This window comes from Larus michahellis, chromosome 2, assembly GCF_964199755.1.
Source record: "Larus michahellis chromosome 2, bLarMic1.1, whole genome shotgun sequence".
Lineage (NCBI taxonomy): Eukaryota > Metazoa > Chordata > Aves > Charadriiformes > Laridae > Larus > Larus michahellis.
This window is the reverse complement of record NC_133897.1, coordinates 10,915,296-10,934,780: the sequence shown is the minus strand read 5'-3', so window position 1 is coordinate 10,934,780 and position 19,485 is coordinate 10,915,296. Positions and strand designations below refer to the sequence as shown.

The window sequence follows — 19,485 nt, the reverse complement described above, 5'->3', positions numbered from 1 at the left end:
ACCTCACCACGCAGATTGTGCAACCTCAGTTTGCGAGCGCCTCACAACTCTGGTGTCTCAGGCTGTCCTTTCAAACTGAAGAGAAATAAATCTTCTGCACGTGCATGCAATACTCTTAAAGTTTATGTACTAAGAAAACAAAGTCCCTAGCTAGTTGTCATTCTACCTTGTAATACTGTCAGGTTTTCTGTACTTGATATTATTAACTTAGTACAGATTAATTACTCTGTACTTGATATTATGATTATAAAATGCAACAATATAACCTTAGCGAGCTTTTCCTACTCTGAGGAGGTAAAACTTGCTTGTTCTTTTTCGCTTTGTCCTACTAGCTGCAGTTGTAGGAGGAATTGTTTCTGTAGGCTTGGAGAGCTGAGCTCCACAGGGTTCTGAACTTCTGCATCAGAGACACTTCCCCTTACCTTTCTTCCTCCGTTGCCCTACTGATGCATAGCTTGGTGTTTCTGTAGCTCGGCCGGTTCTCCTCCGAGCTTGCTGTTTTGAAAGCGAGAACGAGATCCCTTACCACTTGTGTATTCATTCAAACTGCAAAATAGGTCAATCCAATTTTTGCCACCGAATACTCCAGTGTGGCCCAGCTGCCCTTTCTGACCCTTCATAAGCTGAATATGAATCCTTTCTTGTCTGTGAAAGGTGATAGGGATAAAAGCTCTCTATTTTTAGATACAAAACAGGTACGATAGAGCCAGTAGCATTGCCCTGTCATAGCATCTCAATGGAAGTGTCATGATATCCATTTGAAGAGGGAAAAAGCACTGTGTCCTTGACCTCCATGAGGCTGCTAGTATTGGAGTCTCTTTTGCTTGTGGTTCTTATTCACATTAATTAGGCACTGAAAAGTTATTACAGGGAAACTATGAGAAAGAACTTAGGATGGAGAATTACATCGCACTGCAGTGGGCTGTGTATGCCATTACTGGCTCATTTTCCTGGGGAGTATCACTCCCCCAGTTAAATCACTTTGTGTGGGCAAAGCAGCTGACAATTTGCAACAGCATGAAATTACAGGCTGCTTCCTTCCAATGTTGTTGACAATACTTTTTTTCTTTAAAAAACCCACAACTATATCGAAAATGTTCTCTGAGCTTTGTTTTTGTTACTTTCAGCAGTGTTCAAAAGCATCATTTCCTTGAACATATAAAAATGCTTTATTCAGAGAGTTAAAAAATACACAGAACCCAAAAAACACCTTTGGGATGTTTTTGCCTTCGACTTAGGGTAGAGGGGAAACCAAAGCACCTGCATGCTTCAGGAATTGCCAGCTACCATTTTAGAGGACCAGGGTAGATGCGCGCAGATTAGAGCAGGTTTTGGACTACTTTTCAGTATGTCTCTGACCTGACCAAGCTCTAGCTGGACCCAGGACCAGGAGTTCCGAGTAACTTGGCACTCCAAGGAATAGGTATCCTGCTTGTAGTCACGCACAGAGATCCAGCTCCAGGGCTTCAGTGCTCTGTTTGCCTGTCTTCAGGGCCCATTTGGTGACTTATGTTTGGTCAAGCCTTAATTTGATAGTAGAAGCTGAGAGGTTTTGTGGCAAGCACGGGAGTGGGAGGTGTTAACTGGAAGCGAGATATTGTCTTCTTGTAAGAGCTTGGTTGTAATTCGCGTGACTACAGCATGGTGCAGAAGTGGAATTACAGCATCTGTAGACAATGCTAAGCCAAGTTCAGTGCTGGCAGCAGTACAGATGCTGTGTTTTTACCGAATAACCAAGATGGGCTTCTGCATCCTGCCCAAAATTCTGTGCAGACACAGCTTAACTGGTTTTAGTACACAAATTTGGTTGGGGAAGGGGTAAATTCTTGCAATTGTAATTCTGGACTATAGTATATCTATTCCTTTAATTACAATAAAGAGAAAAGTATTAGATTTAGTGTTGGGGGTGGAGAGACGGGACAAAGATATCCCATTGACATAACTGGGAAGAGATTTGCTTTGTCAGGGTGCCTGAGGCTAATGCAGGCGGAGGGTCTCTGCTTCCACAGTTTTAGCTCTCATGGTTTTACAAGGGGTTGTAATCTTGCCTTTCCATCCTGCACTTAATAAGGGTATTTTCTTCTGCAAGGGTAGAAGGTATTTATTTTGTGTAGCTTTCCCAGACTGCAGAGTTTTACTCGATAAAACAAGCCACGCTGATGAAGCAAAAATTCTTATGGTTGTCTCTATATCTCTTACAGAAATATTTCTATGCTCAGTGATAAGTGGGTGCACAAGTGATTTATTGGATAGGGACAAGCACCCAATATCTTGCATAGCCATGAAAAACTGGCAAGAGAAACTCTTGAGTTCCTCTTTGTCATGGTAGGATAGGGACCCTACCGTGTGGGAAGGAGTGCCACAGCCCACATTTCTGGAGACAACCTGTTATTCCAAGGAAAGAGTGTGAGTTCGTTTCATTAAGTCAGTAGTCATTTTGCTATTTTGAAAGCAATAGATAAAATGTGTGTTTCCTGAAGGTGATGCAGTGGGAGGTTGACAGGAGGAAAACACTACTTTGCAAGCCCATAGTTTGCAAAGATTCCCTGCAAACTGTTTCGTTTCAAGACAAATGAAGTATCTTCAGCTTAGCGTAATTGTATTGGTTAATCTGGTATCACTTTTGGCTAATGAGGTAGAATATAGGAGTGACAGAGACTTTCAGCCCTGCTTTCCACTTCAGAAGCTTACTGGAATATTAGATCGGGCACTTGATTCTGCAATATTTAGTGTGGCTGTACAGTCATCGCAGACTGAGCTGGACATACATGCTGTTTATTTGAGATATTTTTGGTTAGCAGACACACATTTAATCAGCGTCTTTGTAAGTGTACAGCGGATGTGGAGTACCAGTAAGTTGGCCAGTATTCACCCTTGCTAAAATCCTACCATTTCTTTCCTTCAGACTGCTGCCTTTCAACTTAAATAACCTCAGTAATTATCATGTCAACGCGGTGATGTTCCTGGTGCATGTGTGCCTTGCAGCGCTCGGGCTAGGAGTGAGCATTGTAGTGAGCTGCAAGATGGGCATTAATAGCAGAGGATCAGTACGGTCTGAAGTGACTGGAAGAGGCTTTTTCCTCCCTGCGCGTGTGAGCTGTCTGGTGGGGGAAGAGTGTAAAATAAAGTAATTATATTTGAGCTTCAGAAAGGGAGGCTTCCAGTCGTGTACATGTCGCTGGGTATCTCCAGCTTCTGGGTCAGTGGTCCAGTCTCCAGCTGGGGCTCACTCAACCTTAACTTAAGTCTAAATGAGTGCAGCGGCACACCGCAGAAAAAACCCCCGCGCCAGACAATGAGCTGGCCACCTGCCCACATGTTTCTTCCTTTTGAAAAATGCTGCCCCCCTCAAGACCTCCTTTCCCTCCAATATGTTGAGAAAACTGGGGTGGGATTGATGGCCTCACCACGGCTGGGAGCGGGTGAGGAGAATCAGCAAAGATTTAGTCCGAGTTCCTCCCGTAGGTCTTTAATTTCACTCTAGCGCGAGGCCAGGCAAAATGAGTCCTTGGGATAAATTTGCGGAGTAAAAGTGAGGTAGAAATCTGTTTCCCTCCTCTCTGAAATAACATAAAGTACTATGATAATAACTCTGCTATCAGCAGCTGAATGAAAGGCTTGCAATTACAGCACAAGAAGACCCTGACTGTGCAGAATAAAACTGTGATAATTACATCTGTCATATTTGTACTTAGTCCTCATTAAATTTCGGGAAAATCATCCAGTAGTAAATAATGTGCAATCTTTGCTTTTAAATCAGAGGTCATGAAAGTAAATGGGAATTCTGTTTTTCCTCATAGGGTGTCTGAAAGAGAAAAAAATCCCATCAACTACATTTAAAAACTCAGTTTGCTTATTATTGAAGACACCAGACTGAGGAATGTCATTAGCATGACAGTTTGTTCAAACACAGCATACAAATTTCATCACCAAGAATAGACTCTGAAATTCATAATGGCATTCACAACCAGATTTACTTCTTTCATTCCATTAGGGGTTTTAAAGGAAGGATTTAAAAATTGTTTTAAATTTTAATTCAAACATGAAGATGAAGACTAGTCTACCTTTTTAATTTTAATGCTGAGATGAAAGTGATTACAAAGTTCATCTGCGTTTGCTGGATATGCTTTCTTTTACAAAAACAAACATACTTTTTTACTTTTAGACACTATCTATACTCTGTGTATGCATGAAAGTAGATTTTATTGCTATTATAAACACATTAAATCCAGAAACTACACAGTAGCTTCAATCCATACGTATTTTTAAGGTGTTTATCAGAGTTCAACTTTCTCTCTGTCATATTTGGTCTACACTGGATCTTATTCTGATCTCACGTGATTTAGGCGTATTTCAGATGGGCTCAGGGGATTTAGATCAAGGTAAATAAGGTGTGACTGAGACCACATCTCACCCAGATCTTCCTGTGTGGAAAGTCAGGATCTGACAAGCTGAGAGGGAAGGTAAAGGGCAGGAATGAATCGATGTATCATTTACATGAGATTTCAAAATGGTCATTGATGCCTATTGACGGTTTTACTTCAGTTTACAGTTTTAGAAGACTACTTAACAAGAATCTATATGTACTACTCTTAAGTCCAAATACAATAAATTTGAGGATTTACTCCCAGAAGTATTGATTTTGCTGTATTTCATCAGCATTATCAGTGAAATCATGCAGCAGCATGACCTCTATCTAAAAACTCAACAAAATTCAGAGTTCTTCAGGCAATCCTTGCAAAGTCCCAGGATAAGGCAACTGGATAGTAGGACTCTTGAAGGAAAAAATAAAGGAGTAGGTTTTATTCTCTAGTAAAACCAAGGTGGAATTGTGGTGTGATATTTTAAAAAGGTGCAACTAATTGTGATACTGTGTTCTTTATATATTTTCCTACTTTAAGATACTGTAAGTCAACTTCCATTACAAAGCCCTGTAGAAAAACACAAATCGTGCCACTAAAGTTTTCTGTAGATTTCTTTTCCAACAAGAAATCTGAATGCTCCTCCTTTTTGTTTCCATTTGCTTTTGATATTGGTAGTGACAGAAATCACCACAGTCAATTGCGTGGCCACTTATAGTAATCCTTGATCCCTTTCTTTTCCTAATACAAAATCATGGAAAAATAGATTGAAACATTATCACCAGACTTGCCTTTGTTGTACTGCAGCAGAAAATGAGAATTCCACCATAGCAGAACAGTTGTAATAATTGCAGCTTTTTCTTCCCAAAAATGGCTGTTCGATCCAGTTCTGATGTAAGTCCTGTGAACTTTGTGCTTCGATGGGGACATAGAGGGAAAAATCTTGTTCTTTTTGAACAATTACTATTAGGGTGATTTCTGAAGGTTGTTCTGATGTAAAATGCTAGCAAACAGTCGATTTTTGTTTTAATACTTGATAGTATGGAGCCTGCTGTTCTCTATTCTTCTCTGGAGAATACATTTTCTGTTTTATTTTCGTGAAGTGAGAAATCTGAGGGATCCTTGAAGGAAGATAATGACTCCTGACATAAAATAGAGCCTTTTACTTGTTCCTTGATTAGTTAGTTTAAAACCCATTACTGACTTTATTTCTTTATTCAAAGTTTTGTTAACTTTGATAGATTAAGATGGCCTTGGTGTTCTTGGTGACCTTGAGAGAATAAAAAAGAACATAACAAAAACATTCAAGAACCGTCCCTTGCAGTCACCTACTCACGTTAAATTGAATGTGACCAGAGTAGTGATTTTTCTCACTTTTCCTGAAATATGTGTCCTTTAAAACAGTACGTATAATAGAAAATTGATGAAACCAGGAATTTCATTTAATTAGTTTAATCTTTGCTCTTATTTTTGTTCAGTTAAAGATCATTTAATAGTGTGATAGGGCTTTCTGACATCTTCTATTTGCTCCAAGCAAGAAGAGTTTCTGCTCATAATTGTTTTCTGTGCAGCACAATGTGCTTGGAATGTAATAATTGTAATTGTCTTTTGAATTATTGTTAAACGGCTGATACACTTCACTACTCTGTGCTTATTGTAATGTTTGCCACGTTCCAACAGCACCTTTGTGACAGAGGTTGATTAATGCTGAAATGCCAAGATTGGCCTATTCCTGATTTATCAGCTGAATGTTGAGAAGTATTTCCTCCATGACAGCACCATTTGCATCATCCTTGATTTCTGCTGCCTTTGTTTTCTGGCATGTCTACATACAAAAGAATTTATTTCAAGAAGAAATTCAAAGTAAATTATTTTTCTAAAGTTTGGTGTATTCACTGTCGGTTACATTTCCAAGTCAGGCTCTCGCCTGGTAGACAAGTGACATCATTTTCAAGTGGATGCAGCATACAACAGTTTCCACGGGGAGTAACAAGTCCTCCTCGGTGCAGGATGATTTTTCTAAGCGAAGATTTTTAGTTCCAGCATATGAAAACATTTAAGCACTTGATTAAATCTGATAGACCTCTGTGGGATTCAAAACAAAACAGAAATTATTTCAACCATAATGGAGCAAAAAAACCCTTTAAGCCTGACTTTGCTTAATGGCATTTACTGCCGTTTTCAGCTGTGTTTAGTTCAGTGTCTCAATTCTTAGAAAAACAAAAAAGTTGCCCATTTTGAAATGGTTCCTAAGGATTTTTTGCTAATACTGCTTTCTGAAAAAAGCTAGTTTTTCCCTGATCTCAAAATACCCACAGTAGTAAATGTGCTGCTATCAGAATTGCTTTTGTCAAAAGGCAAAGAAAGCAAGGTTGAAATTTGTTGTGAGCAATTGCTTGTTGTGAAGAGTTATTTGCTGATAAGAGAAGCATCTCAATGAAGCTCAGAAAAAAATGATGGTATTATAGGCATCCTGGTCAAGGTTTTTTATAACTATGGGTGTTGAATCAGAAGTAAGCTTTTGTTCTAAATGGATTCAGTGACTTCATTTTACCTGTGCTGTGTTGTCATGGAGAATTTCAATAGTGAGTCCGGCTTAATTATACGTCAGAAAATTAGAAACATAAGTGTTCTCTTCCTTTTTGCAACATTCATCATATTGTTGTTCTGTTAGAATAACTTACATCTGTTCTTTTATGGTTCTTCCCTCTTTTATGTTGCACATAATTATGAGGTGCCTTCTTTTACGCTGACATGTACCATCACTGAAAATTTTGATAGGCTATGAATAAATTCAGTAGATGCCTCTTAATGCAAATATGACTCACATTCATTCTTATTCAGATCTTTACTTACAGAACAGAATCGTGTATCGAGACAAATTCTGCCTTCAGCTACATGGGTATAAGTTAACTCTCGCCGACTTCAGTGTCACTGAGTCACACACACGCATCTGAGGGCTGAGCTGGGTCTCTCTTCTTTATGGTCAAAGTTTTGTCTTGCCCAGTTCAGGGTTAGAATGAGTTTGTTTGGGTTTTAATCCTATCAGCAGATCTTCTTTTTCAGTAGAATGGGTCCTAAGATTTAGAACCAAGAAAACCACCCATCAGTTCGAAAACATTCATTGTAACACACTAATCCTATTTACTCTTGATGGCTTTGTTTCTTAGATTCTTTATTTTTTCTGCTCAGTGAATTTTCTGCTCCTTGAATTAAATGTAATAATTAAGGTCTTTAAGCAGAACTTCCTCTATTGAGGCCAAATCCATGCATTTAGATAAACCAGCTAACCGGAAAAAGCCAGAAACTGAATTTGTTCCCCATTTTTGCTGGTTTTTAGTTACATGTGCCCTTGACTGGCACGGTGGAAATGGAGAACATATTTAGATGTGTGGAGCATTCTTAACACTCAGTGTCGAAAAATGTTTCAAATGGCTCCGAGGTTGCTATGAAACCACGAGTACTGATCTCAAATAAATGCCATTGTCAACCACCATAAATGATGTTACGCTGCATATTGAGGACATAGGACATTGCTCATCATGTGTGCTGATATCCATCTGGTAGCATCAGTCTTTTGTGGAAAAAGTTCTCCTCTGAGCTTATAAATAGAAATAAAATTCTTTGCTTGCCAATAAAGGATGGAGGAACATGACAGTCCTTTAGGAAGTCCCTTGTTTCTGCCCTCGCATACTTTCTGTCTCTATCACAGAAAGGGATTTTCTTTTAAATAAATCCAGTCTGTGTTCTCTTTCCTTGTTCCAGATGGACCACGACCCCCGAAACCCAGCATATATTGCCACCCAGGGCCCTCTCCCTGCCACTGTCGCTGACTTCTGGCAGGTAAGTTAAACATCTCTTTGAAAACTGAATTTATGTTACAAGTCACATGTTTTCCTGTGCTTCTAGAAATTTAAGGTGTATAAAAATATATTGTGCTTGAGTCACAATAGGTGGGAAAACCTTAGTTCAAATGGCTTTAAAATCTAGTACATGGATATTCAAGCCATTTACGTATGCAACAAGCCCTGCTAAAGAATAGTTGATCTGGAAATTATATGGAAAACCTCAGGCCAAAGTATTCATATTTTAGTGCCAGGTCTCCGTAATTGAACTACTGCCAAGGACTGGATGATTTTCAGAGGGCCTGACCTTCTTAAGAGCGTAGCCAGAATTCATTGTCACTTTCCAGATCAAAAAGGACCTAACACTATGTGCCGTGAATGTTTCCATTGAAACCTACTTCTCACATGTCCCAGTTCCCCCAAATGCTTAAGTTCTCATGTATTTTCCCTACCACAGGTAGTGAGCTAAAGGCTGAGTTAAGACCCTGCTGCATGAAGTTGAATAGGTGTATACTTTTTGCAGGATTGGGGCTAACGGCAGTAGTTAGTGATGCACAAACATGAGCTTACTTTGCACGCAGTTTTTTTACATGCTCCTGCGGCTCTCTGATTTGGACATACCAGGCTCAGTGCGTGCGATTGTGTGATGGATATGCCGCATTAGATATTCCTTTGTAAGTGTAAAAGTGTGCCTGAAAGCTTACTGAAGCTGTTTGGGGAGGAGATCAACTGGGGCTTACTATCAACATGAACATATGGTTTTATTTTTTGTTCTGCATTATAAATTTAGAAACTTTTGTTCTGAAGATAAAGAATATCTAGGTAAAAATTTCAGAAGTGCCATTGTATTTTAGGAGCTTGCATCAGTCGAAACCGTCTTCTCCCTTCATCTGCATCACTTGGTCTATGATTAGAAAGTGTTAACTGATGCCTAGTAAAGACACTTGTCATGTCACAATTTCCTACTGTCTCTGATGAGGAACCGAGACATTTTCAAAACGTTTGATTTTAGGCTCCTCGATATTTAAATGCTCAGTCTGAGATATTTTGGGCCTGGTTTTTAGAAGGACAGAGCAAATTCTTTCTGTTTGACATCACTGGAGGTGTTGTTCTGGCTTAAATTTTCAAGTACCTTGTGATTTTTGTCTTCGGTATCTTTTTTTCTTTTGGTGAGTGGATTTCTTATATGAGGCATGATACTTGAAAATGTGTTTCTTAAGTTAAACATGCAAAATCAAATACCACGCTAGCTATTCTGTCATGATATTTTATGATTCCTAAGGCCCAGGCTTTTTATTTGTATATTTTTGCATATTTGTATATTTATATTTTTTACATTTTTACCTGTAACTGCATCTTTACATGTTGAAAAAAAGTATGTTCTCATTTTTAAAGGAGTCATTTAAAGAACAAACTTTATAAGCCCTGCTGCTCACGCAGAAGTCAGAATTAATCATACCAACATAGTATGAACAACATATTTTGGTTTTCACCCTTTCTAATTTGAACAGTTAGGCAAACTGTTTGCACAGACACAGAGCGAGTAGAACTGAAATGTTGGGTTTTTGTTCTGTGATCCGGTCTTCTTCATTCCAACTTTGTACTCAAAAGTTCTCTTTCTTGACTCTTTCGTCCTGCTATTTGCGAGGGGCAGAGTCTTCGCTTTCCTTCACTTTACTTCTGCTCTTTTTAGCTATTTCTTCTCCCAGTTATCCATCAGTGAAAGTCCACTCCATCTCCCCACCAGATTTCCTCTGTACATCTCCACAGAAACCACTTGGCAACTGTGGTTCAGCTTCTGCTCAAGTGCAGCTGTGTGTCCATTTTTGATGTGATATCCTTTTATTATTTCTTCTAATAGGTTCCGTGGAAAAGTTTTTTTCTTGCATTTATTTTGATGATGCCTGTTACTTCAACGTAACAATCTACCTATGTTAGATTGGTCCACCACCCACTTTTTTCAAATTTAAACCTCCTACAGGTCACACATCAACATGCTTGTTCCTGTCTCAAGCTTTTATATATGGCCATGGCTCTCAACCAGGTCTAGTAAATGGGCCAAGAGTGATTAACTCCTTACAGAACACTGCGTCCATAACTGCTGAAAGAGAGTAGATCCATGGTACAAGTCAATAGCCACGGCTTGAGGTTGTTGTGGTTTATGCCCAGATGCAGGAGCAAGGTTTATATGGATTTTTCACCTAATAGTACCTATTTGAAAGTAAAGCGTGGGAAAGCTGAACTTGTTATGGAAAATAGAGTATTAACTCCTGTCAGGACAGCATCCTTTGATGTTTACTTGAATACAGTTTTCTGTAGTTTATACGGACCACGGTGCTGCCACCAGGGATTGCTTAAAGATTCAATTATTCATTCCTGAAACATCTTCTCAGTGGCTCTCCTCCCTCTCCCTCCTCCGCTTAATACCAGCTGTTGCTGAGCTCTGTTGCTTTTTTTCTCTTTTATGTGCTCAGTGAAGCAGTTTTCTGACTGATAGTGAGAAGAGTGACTGACTCCAGAGAGACCTGGGACTATTCTGCTGTTCCTTGTCTAAATGCACAATGTCATGCTTTAGCAAGTCCAACAGAAACTCTTGGAGCTTGGCGTCACCTTCTATGGCAATATTTCCTAGATGTATTGCTTCCTTTTTTTGCAGAGACTTAGCTGCTAGGATTCCCAAAAGCCTAGTTGCATGGTGGGCATCAGCCACTCCATTTTATCTTGGCTGAAAGGCTACCCCAGGAAGAAACTGTTATAATTATTTCCACTCCTATAGACATTTCAAGCTGATTTCTAGAAGACACTTGCCTACAAAGCATTTGTTTTACTTGAAAGTGTAAGACAGCTTTCTTGGCATTTACAACACAGCTGATATCCGTAATGAAATACAAACTGCTCCAGGTTTGTCCTGACTGTCTAGATTTCATGCTCAGACTACAGAGACACAGCTTCTAAACCTAGTTTCCCTTAAACTTGCATTATATTCTTCCACCCATCAGTGACTATGTCTACATTAGCAACCAGCATGGCCCACTAAGAATGGATTTGTAGAGTGTCACACTACTTATTTCGTAGGTTTTACTTTAGACCAACTGTTCAGTGGTCCAATGGCCAAAATGCCTGTTGGCGGTGGAGAAGGCTATGGGTGAGTCCAGAGGAAGCTTCTTCCAAAAGGAACCCAGTTCCTTAGCTCTAACACTGCTCTGCAGTGTCTGCTGCCCTTCATGTCTGTCATCTACATGATCGTGTGGTCACATCCATTGTCTCTGTTTAAAATGAAACAGATGATATAGTTTTGGATAATCTTGTTTCCTAGTTCTGTTGGCAGGCCCCTCTAAAACCTGTTATGTTGATCCAGTGCCCAGTATTTTTGTGCAACTGCTATTAGAAACTCAGCAATCACATCCCCATTTACTGTTTTCAAGTTGCCCGGTTCTGAACAAAGATCATGGTCAGCTCCCCAAACTGGGCAAAGCTTTTTCATAAAATGTTGATGATGCTTTGTCCAAACTCATCTTGTTTAGCATTCTTACTACTGGTGAGCAGATCTGTGCCTAGTACCACTATGGGACCAAAGCTGGGTTTCAGTCATCTCACTAGTGACCACTTCTTGGAAGATTATGTCCTTTTTGGTAAGGTGAGGCAGATGGGCAGATATTGTTCTTCAGTACCATCTAACTTGGGCTACTAGAGCTGGCCAATAGTCTCATCATTTTTGGTACACCTTCCTATTCATTTGGGTTTGACATGAGAGAGATTAGCTTGTTGGAAGCTTTTCTCTCAAAGATGCAGTTTTTGAGCTGGAGATAGTCCAAACTCCTGTATATGGGTCATTTTCAAATGGTATTCAAACAAGTTTTGTAAATGTTATAAAAACAGTAATGATAAAAAGGCAAGAGTCTTACTCCAGCTTTTCTAAAGGCGTAAGGGCATTTCCAGGCATCAGTTTTCCACAACTGTCTTTGTCCCTCCAATTTACTTCTCCAGGTCTTTATATTCTTGGCATAACCCTCCTAAGTCAGCAAGTGCCAAGTTAGTTCCAACTTTCCTGGCTTACCTATTTCTTTGAAAACTTTCTAGCCTGCAGGAGTTGTGTTGTCAGTCATCTCATTGATCTGTTTTGCCACAGGGCTTCCTAATCTGTCTGGGTACTGTGTTTGCGGCTCAAGCAGAGATTTCATCTCTGCCTGCATGTCATCTCCTAGGCCGCTCTGGAAATTTTCCAGCTACTACTTTAATTAATTTTGAAAAGCCTCCAGCTGATTTAAGTCTTCTTTTAATTTCATCTGGTCTTGTTTTCATCTCTTTTTACCAATTACTATTTCTGAAAGATACCTCCTTCATTGATTCTATTTTGGTTCAGTGGGAATTCCACCTCACAATTCCCTTCCTTGAAAACTGGATGCCTCTGCTCGCATGGTATTAATCCATTTTTACCTGAGTGGTTAAACAATTTGCCAGGTTTGTGGGTTGTTTTCTTCTCAGCTGGAAAGAGAATTCATCCTCAGGATAGGGTTTTGCTTTGATATAGTTCCATTTTATTTACAAAGAAAGTACAGAGTTTTATTTCCTTGAACAAAGACAGAATCAAATAACAGGCAATAACTTCTTTTTTCCAAACCTCACTCACCCAGTGTTTTATCCCCAACCTCTCTTTCAGCTTTTCTTCTACCAGGATCACAATGCTAGTTTGTCAAGCTGTGCTGGTGGTTTCTTTATTCCTTTTACACATTTTTGCTGCTTATCTGGATTAATCATCTTGCCTTGATTAATGCCTCTCTCTCTGCATTAAGCATATCAATTTCTAGAGAAACTCATGGGTCCATATGCTTCACGTTTCTCTTGTTTTTGATGATAACTTCTGTAATTTCAGTTATCAGGCTCCATAAAAGAGTTTGCTTGTTTCTTACATTTATCTTGAATGAAAGGTGATGATTTTGTCCAGCAGCTTCAGTGAGATTTCACTCAGCTCTTTCACATAACGCTATTAAAATTCAACATCTCTTTGAACATAATTCAAAAGAAAGAGGATGTAGAACATTTCTGATCTATAACAAGTTTTCTCAGCAGGAGTTCCATGTTGTGAATAATTCTGGAGGCATAAAATTTTATTATTTTCCGTATGTGCTGGGTTATAATTCCATGAAGTATTTGACATGAAGTACATGTCTTAACTTGCAAAGTATTCTAAGAAGCAAGGGACGATAATATGCAAGAAACTATTCCTAGGAGTTAAGATATTTAGAACCAACTGTCTTTGCACTGAAAAATTGTTCTTAATTATGCCAGTCTCATAAATTGCATGTCTGCTAAGGTTCGTCTCCAAATGGAGATTTCTGTAGGAGGCCATAATTTTTCCCTCTGGAAAACACCCCACATTACGCCTGACTTTCATAAATCTACCCACATTTGCCTTTCTTTCCCCTCCCCCTTTTTGGAAGGAAGTGCATTTTCATGTGTTTTTTTTTATTTTACTACAGTAAGTGAAATAGAGGGAGAGATCAGGTAGTTCCTGCCAAGTGGCTTAAGAGGATATGCTTCTTAGTTGCCTTAGAAAATCAAATCGCATGTGATATATGTTTATGTCGGTATTTGCCGTCTTTCTGTGATGTCCTCTCTCCATGACCAACATAATTAATAAGTGCACGAGCACTATGTAACTTCTATGGAGGGAACAAAGAAATACGTTTTTCCTCATTTTGTAGATGTTCAATAAGGTTCAAAGCACCTACAACAGTAAGCCATGAATTAAACACAGTCACCAGTTGTAGTTTGGACCAGAAAATTCCCTGGCTTTTGCCTGAATAGATCGGTAGCTCGGGCTAGATAGTTCCCCAGGTGCCTTAGTCTCTGGAGGGCTCCATTCTGGCAAGGATGGCAGAGCAGGTGCCGCTCACAAAGAGCACTGAGTCAGACACGGGACTGGGAAGGCAGACTTCAGGTGCGGCCCCTTGTGGTTAGGGTGCTCCTCCAGAAAGTGAGAAAGAGCTTCATCCTGCATGTTCTGAATCAAACCCATGCTTTTCATTACCCCATCTTTCCTCCACTGTTCGCCAATATATGAAACAGTCTTGAAACTGGGAATGCTCTTCACTGTTCTTGTTAAACCTGGGCATCTATTGGCAACAAACAAAAAGCAAGCTCACTGGAGTGGACGTTTACACTGTTGTGATTAGAGGGAGTGGGGAGACCTCATCTCTGCTCCTTTGATTATTTGCTATTATTATTGCAAGACTATTAAATGTAAAGTGCAGAAGGAGTCCCAAGAGTGAAGACCAGAGCCCTAATGTGAGCCGGGGAGTTCCATTGCCATTTGCTTTTCATTGCCTCCAGTCCTGCATTTCTTAATCTAAAACTATTTTTAGAATAATTTTTCTCTACCCATATTCAGGAGTATATTATCAGCGTCAGTTCAAAAACTGACTATTGTTTTCCTCCTAGATCACGCTGGCATGTAAGAACCCAATTCCTGGGGTGCAGTCATGAGGACATGATAAATCTTTGCATGTCTGTTTGGCAACGTTCCCTTCTCTCTTCCAGTTTTGGAATTCAACAAAAGAAATACAAAATACTGTCAGTTGATTGTTTCCTGTGTAAAAAGGATTAGTCAGCAGTGGGCAAATCCCATTGGGCAGGATACGATGTCCCTGTAGCTGAATGAGTCTCCCTGCAAAACCAGCGTTCCGAACCCAAGGGCTGTGTAAGAACAACTGTACCAAACCCTCCCCCGCTCTAGTTGTGGGTTTCTGTGCTCCCAGTTCAGCATGTTTTGTGAGTGCTGAAATTAATTTACAGACTAAATTATTTTTCTGCATTTTGTTCTTCTGTGCAGAACACAGCGCTTTCAAGCAGTCTTGATTCCCAAGTTTTATTTTCGTTGCCTGGAATGGGACTTCCTGCATGTCTAATCAGTTCTCACCTCCAGAAAGACGAGCAGATGAAAAGCGACACAAAGCAATTCAATGTGTAAAATATGCATATTTTAATTTAATAAAAGAAAAACAGCAAGGGAGAGATAGGCACAGAACAGTAGCCCCTAGAGCTCTAGTAACTTGTCAAGCCACGTGAAATAAATATAGCGTTTGGAATTCCGTAGGCGTTCGGTAAAGGAGTGTGCGTTCACCATGCTCACTTTTAATTATGGCTCTGGTTGGAGAAGGCATTTACAAGTGGTCCTTTTAAAATTTCTATCCCTTTATTGTTTAGACTCCACCTTTCCAATATTAAAGTGAAAAGCTAATTACTGGTGATTTTGGTGGACTTTCCCTCCTTAATGTGGTTTTGTCAGCACTTCAAGACTAAATAGTGCTCATATTTAAATTATTTAATAATAAGGCTTGAGTTAGGAGTCTACTGAGAGGAATAAGAGCAGTTTATGTCTCTCTGAGAAGGCAGAAGTTATTGCAACACATACAGTCACCTTGAGTTTGCCTTTCCCATTGACTTCCAAACAAGCGTTGCTGTAACACCAGGGACGTAACACACAGAGCAGCCTGACTACCAAGTATTTATATATGGTCCTCTCTGAAGCTGTCTTTTCAACTGCAAGAGTGAGATTTTTATTTTTTTTTAATTAAACATATATTGTTGATCGTTAATTCTTCAACCTACAGATTTGTTTAGCTGTCTGGTACAGCTATGACTTTGCAGATGGCAACTCTAACTTTGCCAGATTTGACCCACTTCATATCAAAAGGTTAAGTCATTTTCAACCAAAACGTTTCACACAAAAAAAAAAGGTTGCTTTTTGCCTGGCAAAATTGCGAAGTTCTAGTTGATAACAAAAATCTAAATTCCCTCCCATTTATGTTTTTTCAGTTAAAAGTTCCGCCTCCTCCCCACCCCCCCCGGCTTTCTTGTAGCCATTAAAACATTAGGGTTTGGTTTTAAAATATTCCAGACAATGACATTTTCTGACTGTCTCCATTCAATACAGCGTTTCCTATTTCCAATGGAGAACTTGAAAGGAATCATAGTTGAGTTAATTACTTTCCAGATACGTAATAGGATGAACATTATCTGATCCAGCAAGGGTTAGTACCTTGCTTTGTTGTTGGTTTAGGAGTTGTGTTTATTCATGTAGAGTTTTGATTATCGTTACAAATTCTTTAGGTTTTGTTTGCTTGTTTGTCTGCTGTTCTAAATAGTTGCATTTACCAACTATTTGGAAAGCCTAAAAGATGGATTCTTCAGTTTACTGGAGATCTCTTCCAGAATGCAGCTGGTGTGATTAGCCTGTTATTTTTAGTGAACAGGCTGGATTTAACTGATTAGCCCATCTATTTTCTACTTCTAAATCATCACATTTTAGAAACTTCTCCATCAGTCCCTGTCAAAAGAAGAGTGTCTGCTCGGAGCACATGTCTTGTCATTTCCCCATCACTAAAATAAAGACAAAAATGACTGAAAAAGGAGTTTGGGGTGGATCATTTGTTATAAAAAGAAGCTTAAAAATCAAGTGTCTGAAAAAAACTAAAGGGATTCATATAACCATTTTGTTTACAAGCTGGTAAACAGGGAAATTTTAAAATACAAGCTTTCAAAAACTGGTGTTTTATTGGATTCGTGGCACTCTTGGACTCGTGAGTCTCCTATTTGTGACTTTATTTTTCTCCTTACTAGAAAAAACAATTCTGTGCTCCTTTGCAAGTAATTCGTACTAAATATAATTCATCCCAATGCAGAAGTCCTTTGTACGGGACTGGCACACTAGATAACCACAGCATGAGGTCTCTACACGTGGTGGATTTCGTCAACAGGGAATCCTGCGGATGTCGAACGCACTGCTCGGCTTTGGGTTGCAGGATTCAGCCTTTCATATGCAATAAATGGAAAGGGAGAGTGTTATTCTTGTCTAAGAAATGTTTTGAGAATGATGCATACAGCAGAACCTCATTAAAGATCATTAACGTGTTACTCTCTAGGCATATAGGCTGAAGGTAGACATGTCACACAACGTTATATACACTGTCTTCCCTTTTCGGCAAAGCAGCATCGCAGAGCTCCGTGGTGAGCCCCTATACGTAACTCAGACTTTATCACTTCCGTTCAGAAGACTCCATTCAACATTTCTTCTTCTGGAAGTATTACCATAAATTACAAACATGAAACTGACTGTTCTCAGTGATCTAAATAAGTTTAGGTTTATATGTTACATGTATTATATTTTTTTATATATATGCGTATATGTGTGTGTGTGTGTGTATATATATATATATAAAAACAGAATTTTATATATATTTAGCTTTTATAGACACTTAGAGTCTAAGACTAAATTTTGCTAGGCTCTACCCAAAAAGAAAAACCTCTGTCCTGAGGACCTTACGTTCTTTTTATTCTTATGTCACATGCATTGACTTACTTTCTATTGTGCAAGCATACAAAGTTCAGAATTACGTTAATTGCTATGAATTTGCAACTGAACCTTCTCCTTTATTCACTAAGCCCAGCTGAAATGTGTCTTTGGTAATCAGAGGCCCTTCTCTGAAGGCTGTACTGGGATTGCGCAGACCGGGTCTGTGCTACCTGTTCCTTCATTAATTACAAAGACACACTCCTTGGGGACACTTTCTAGCACGTGGCCATGTCTGGACACTCTGAGCACAGCAAAGTGTTAGGTGTTGGGAGATGTGGCTTCTGAAAAACCCATCACCAAGTTAAAGACGGGGCGGTGAACAGGCAACAGTCTGAAACTCTGAACTGCCTTTCAACCTTCTGTGTTATTTGGAAAGAAACCCAGGTAACAACCTGATGGTCTCATATTTAAGTTATCAAGGAGACAAAGAAAATGCTGTATTCCTCCAGTCACAGGCTGTGAGTTTTAGTGAAAATCCCCTCCCAATGGTAAGCGCAGGAGATGCAGTGACAATTGCTTGTAACAGGGATGACGGCCCTGGATTGTATTGCCTTCTTGATTTAGTAGACTTGACTCCTACATTTTCGCACAATGACCTATAAGAAATATTATACCCCAGAGTAACTTTGAAATTGTTTGTTTAAATTAACTTTCATTTGGATTTATGCTTAATGAAATCTTCAGAGATGCAGACAGCCCTTCTCTAATGAAAAGCTGTATCTTTGAACCAATGAACAGGGTTGCCAAACTGTAAGGATTCCTCTCTAAACGAGTGGGCTTTTATAATGTTACACTTGGGTGGCACAAGCAGAGTGCTAGATGATTAGTTTATGGTCTAGATCATTGTATTTTTATTACACTCATAAAAACTGTGTTTCTCCTCATTTTCGTAATGGCTTCAATGAGCTTCTATACCTTCTAGAGGCCCATTAAATCGTTATGTGATGAAAGTACTGATTTAGTGGGGCTAGTTTTAAAGTAAGATACATGTTTTGAATTCTTATCTTAGTCTGATTGTTGACTAAAAAAAGGTGAAACGATGTTAGAATGAATGAAATCTGCGTCCTTTTCCTTACATACAAAGAAGGTTCCCAGCTGTGGCCTAAAACAAATGTAATACAAAAAAGGTACAAATGATAAATCTACATCTGTCTATAAAATAAATGATCTATCAATTTAAAGTATTTTTGCTAGTTTTGTGGCATTGTGAGTTTTAACAGGAGGATGAGTGCATTACAGATATTTTTAGTTAAAACATCTTTTTAAGGGAAAAAAAGATAAGAAAGATTATTTTTATTCATTACATTCAACTGTAATTTTTTTCCCCTGCTTCTATTCAAAAGTATAAATAACCCTATTCTGTGCAAACCCTAGGTTCATTTCTCTAAATAATTCTAACCTAGTTTTAAAAGTTGTTTTAATTATGTTGCAAAATGAAAAAAAAAAAGGAAGAAAAGCATTATTTGTTTTCTATATGCAAGCTATTCTTGAAAGAGAAGACAACATCATTATCCATGAATGGGAAACCTTTTTATTTGATATGTAATTAAAAAAAATAATCCTTGAATTGAATGTATCATCTCATCTTTGCACAGTTTAGACAAAGGCCTTTTTTGTTTACGAAATTTACATGTCAATACGGTTGCTTATAAATATTTCTGTGAAATAAACATAACCCTTCACAAAAAGAGCAGTTTACTCTTCATTCAGTAATTTTATATGCTAGCAAAAAGACAATGAAAGTTGTATGCAAATATAACATCAATGTACAGCATAATAATAACAACAGTTTTTAGTGATTATGCTGCTTGGTATTAATTCATAGGAGCCTTTTTGTTCAGCCGTGGGCTGTGTTTGGAACAGAGATAGGCCAGGCCAGAGCATCTCTGCTTGTTCTGCGGTTTGTGGGAGACATCCACAAATC

General features: G+C 38.9%; 1 protein-coding gene across 3 annotated transcripts in view; it reads left to right on the top strand.

The window, feature by feature from the left end:
• PTPRN2 (protein tyrosine phosphatase receptor type N2) overlaps positions 1-19,485 on the top strand; it is a 661,189-nt gene that overhangs the window by 604,953 nt on the left and 36,751 nt on the right. For all 3 annotated transcript variants that reach the window (XM_074574140.1, XM_074574141.1, XM_074574142.1), the window contains one exon: positions 8,127-8,204. In XM_074574140.1, coding sequence (XP_074430241.1) covers positions 8,127-8,204 — 78 coding nt within the window. The remainder of the gene's footprint in view (positions 1-8,126; positions 8,205-19,485) is intronic.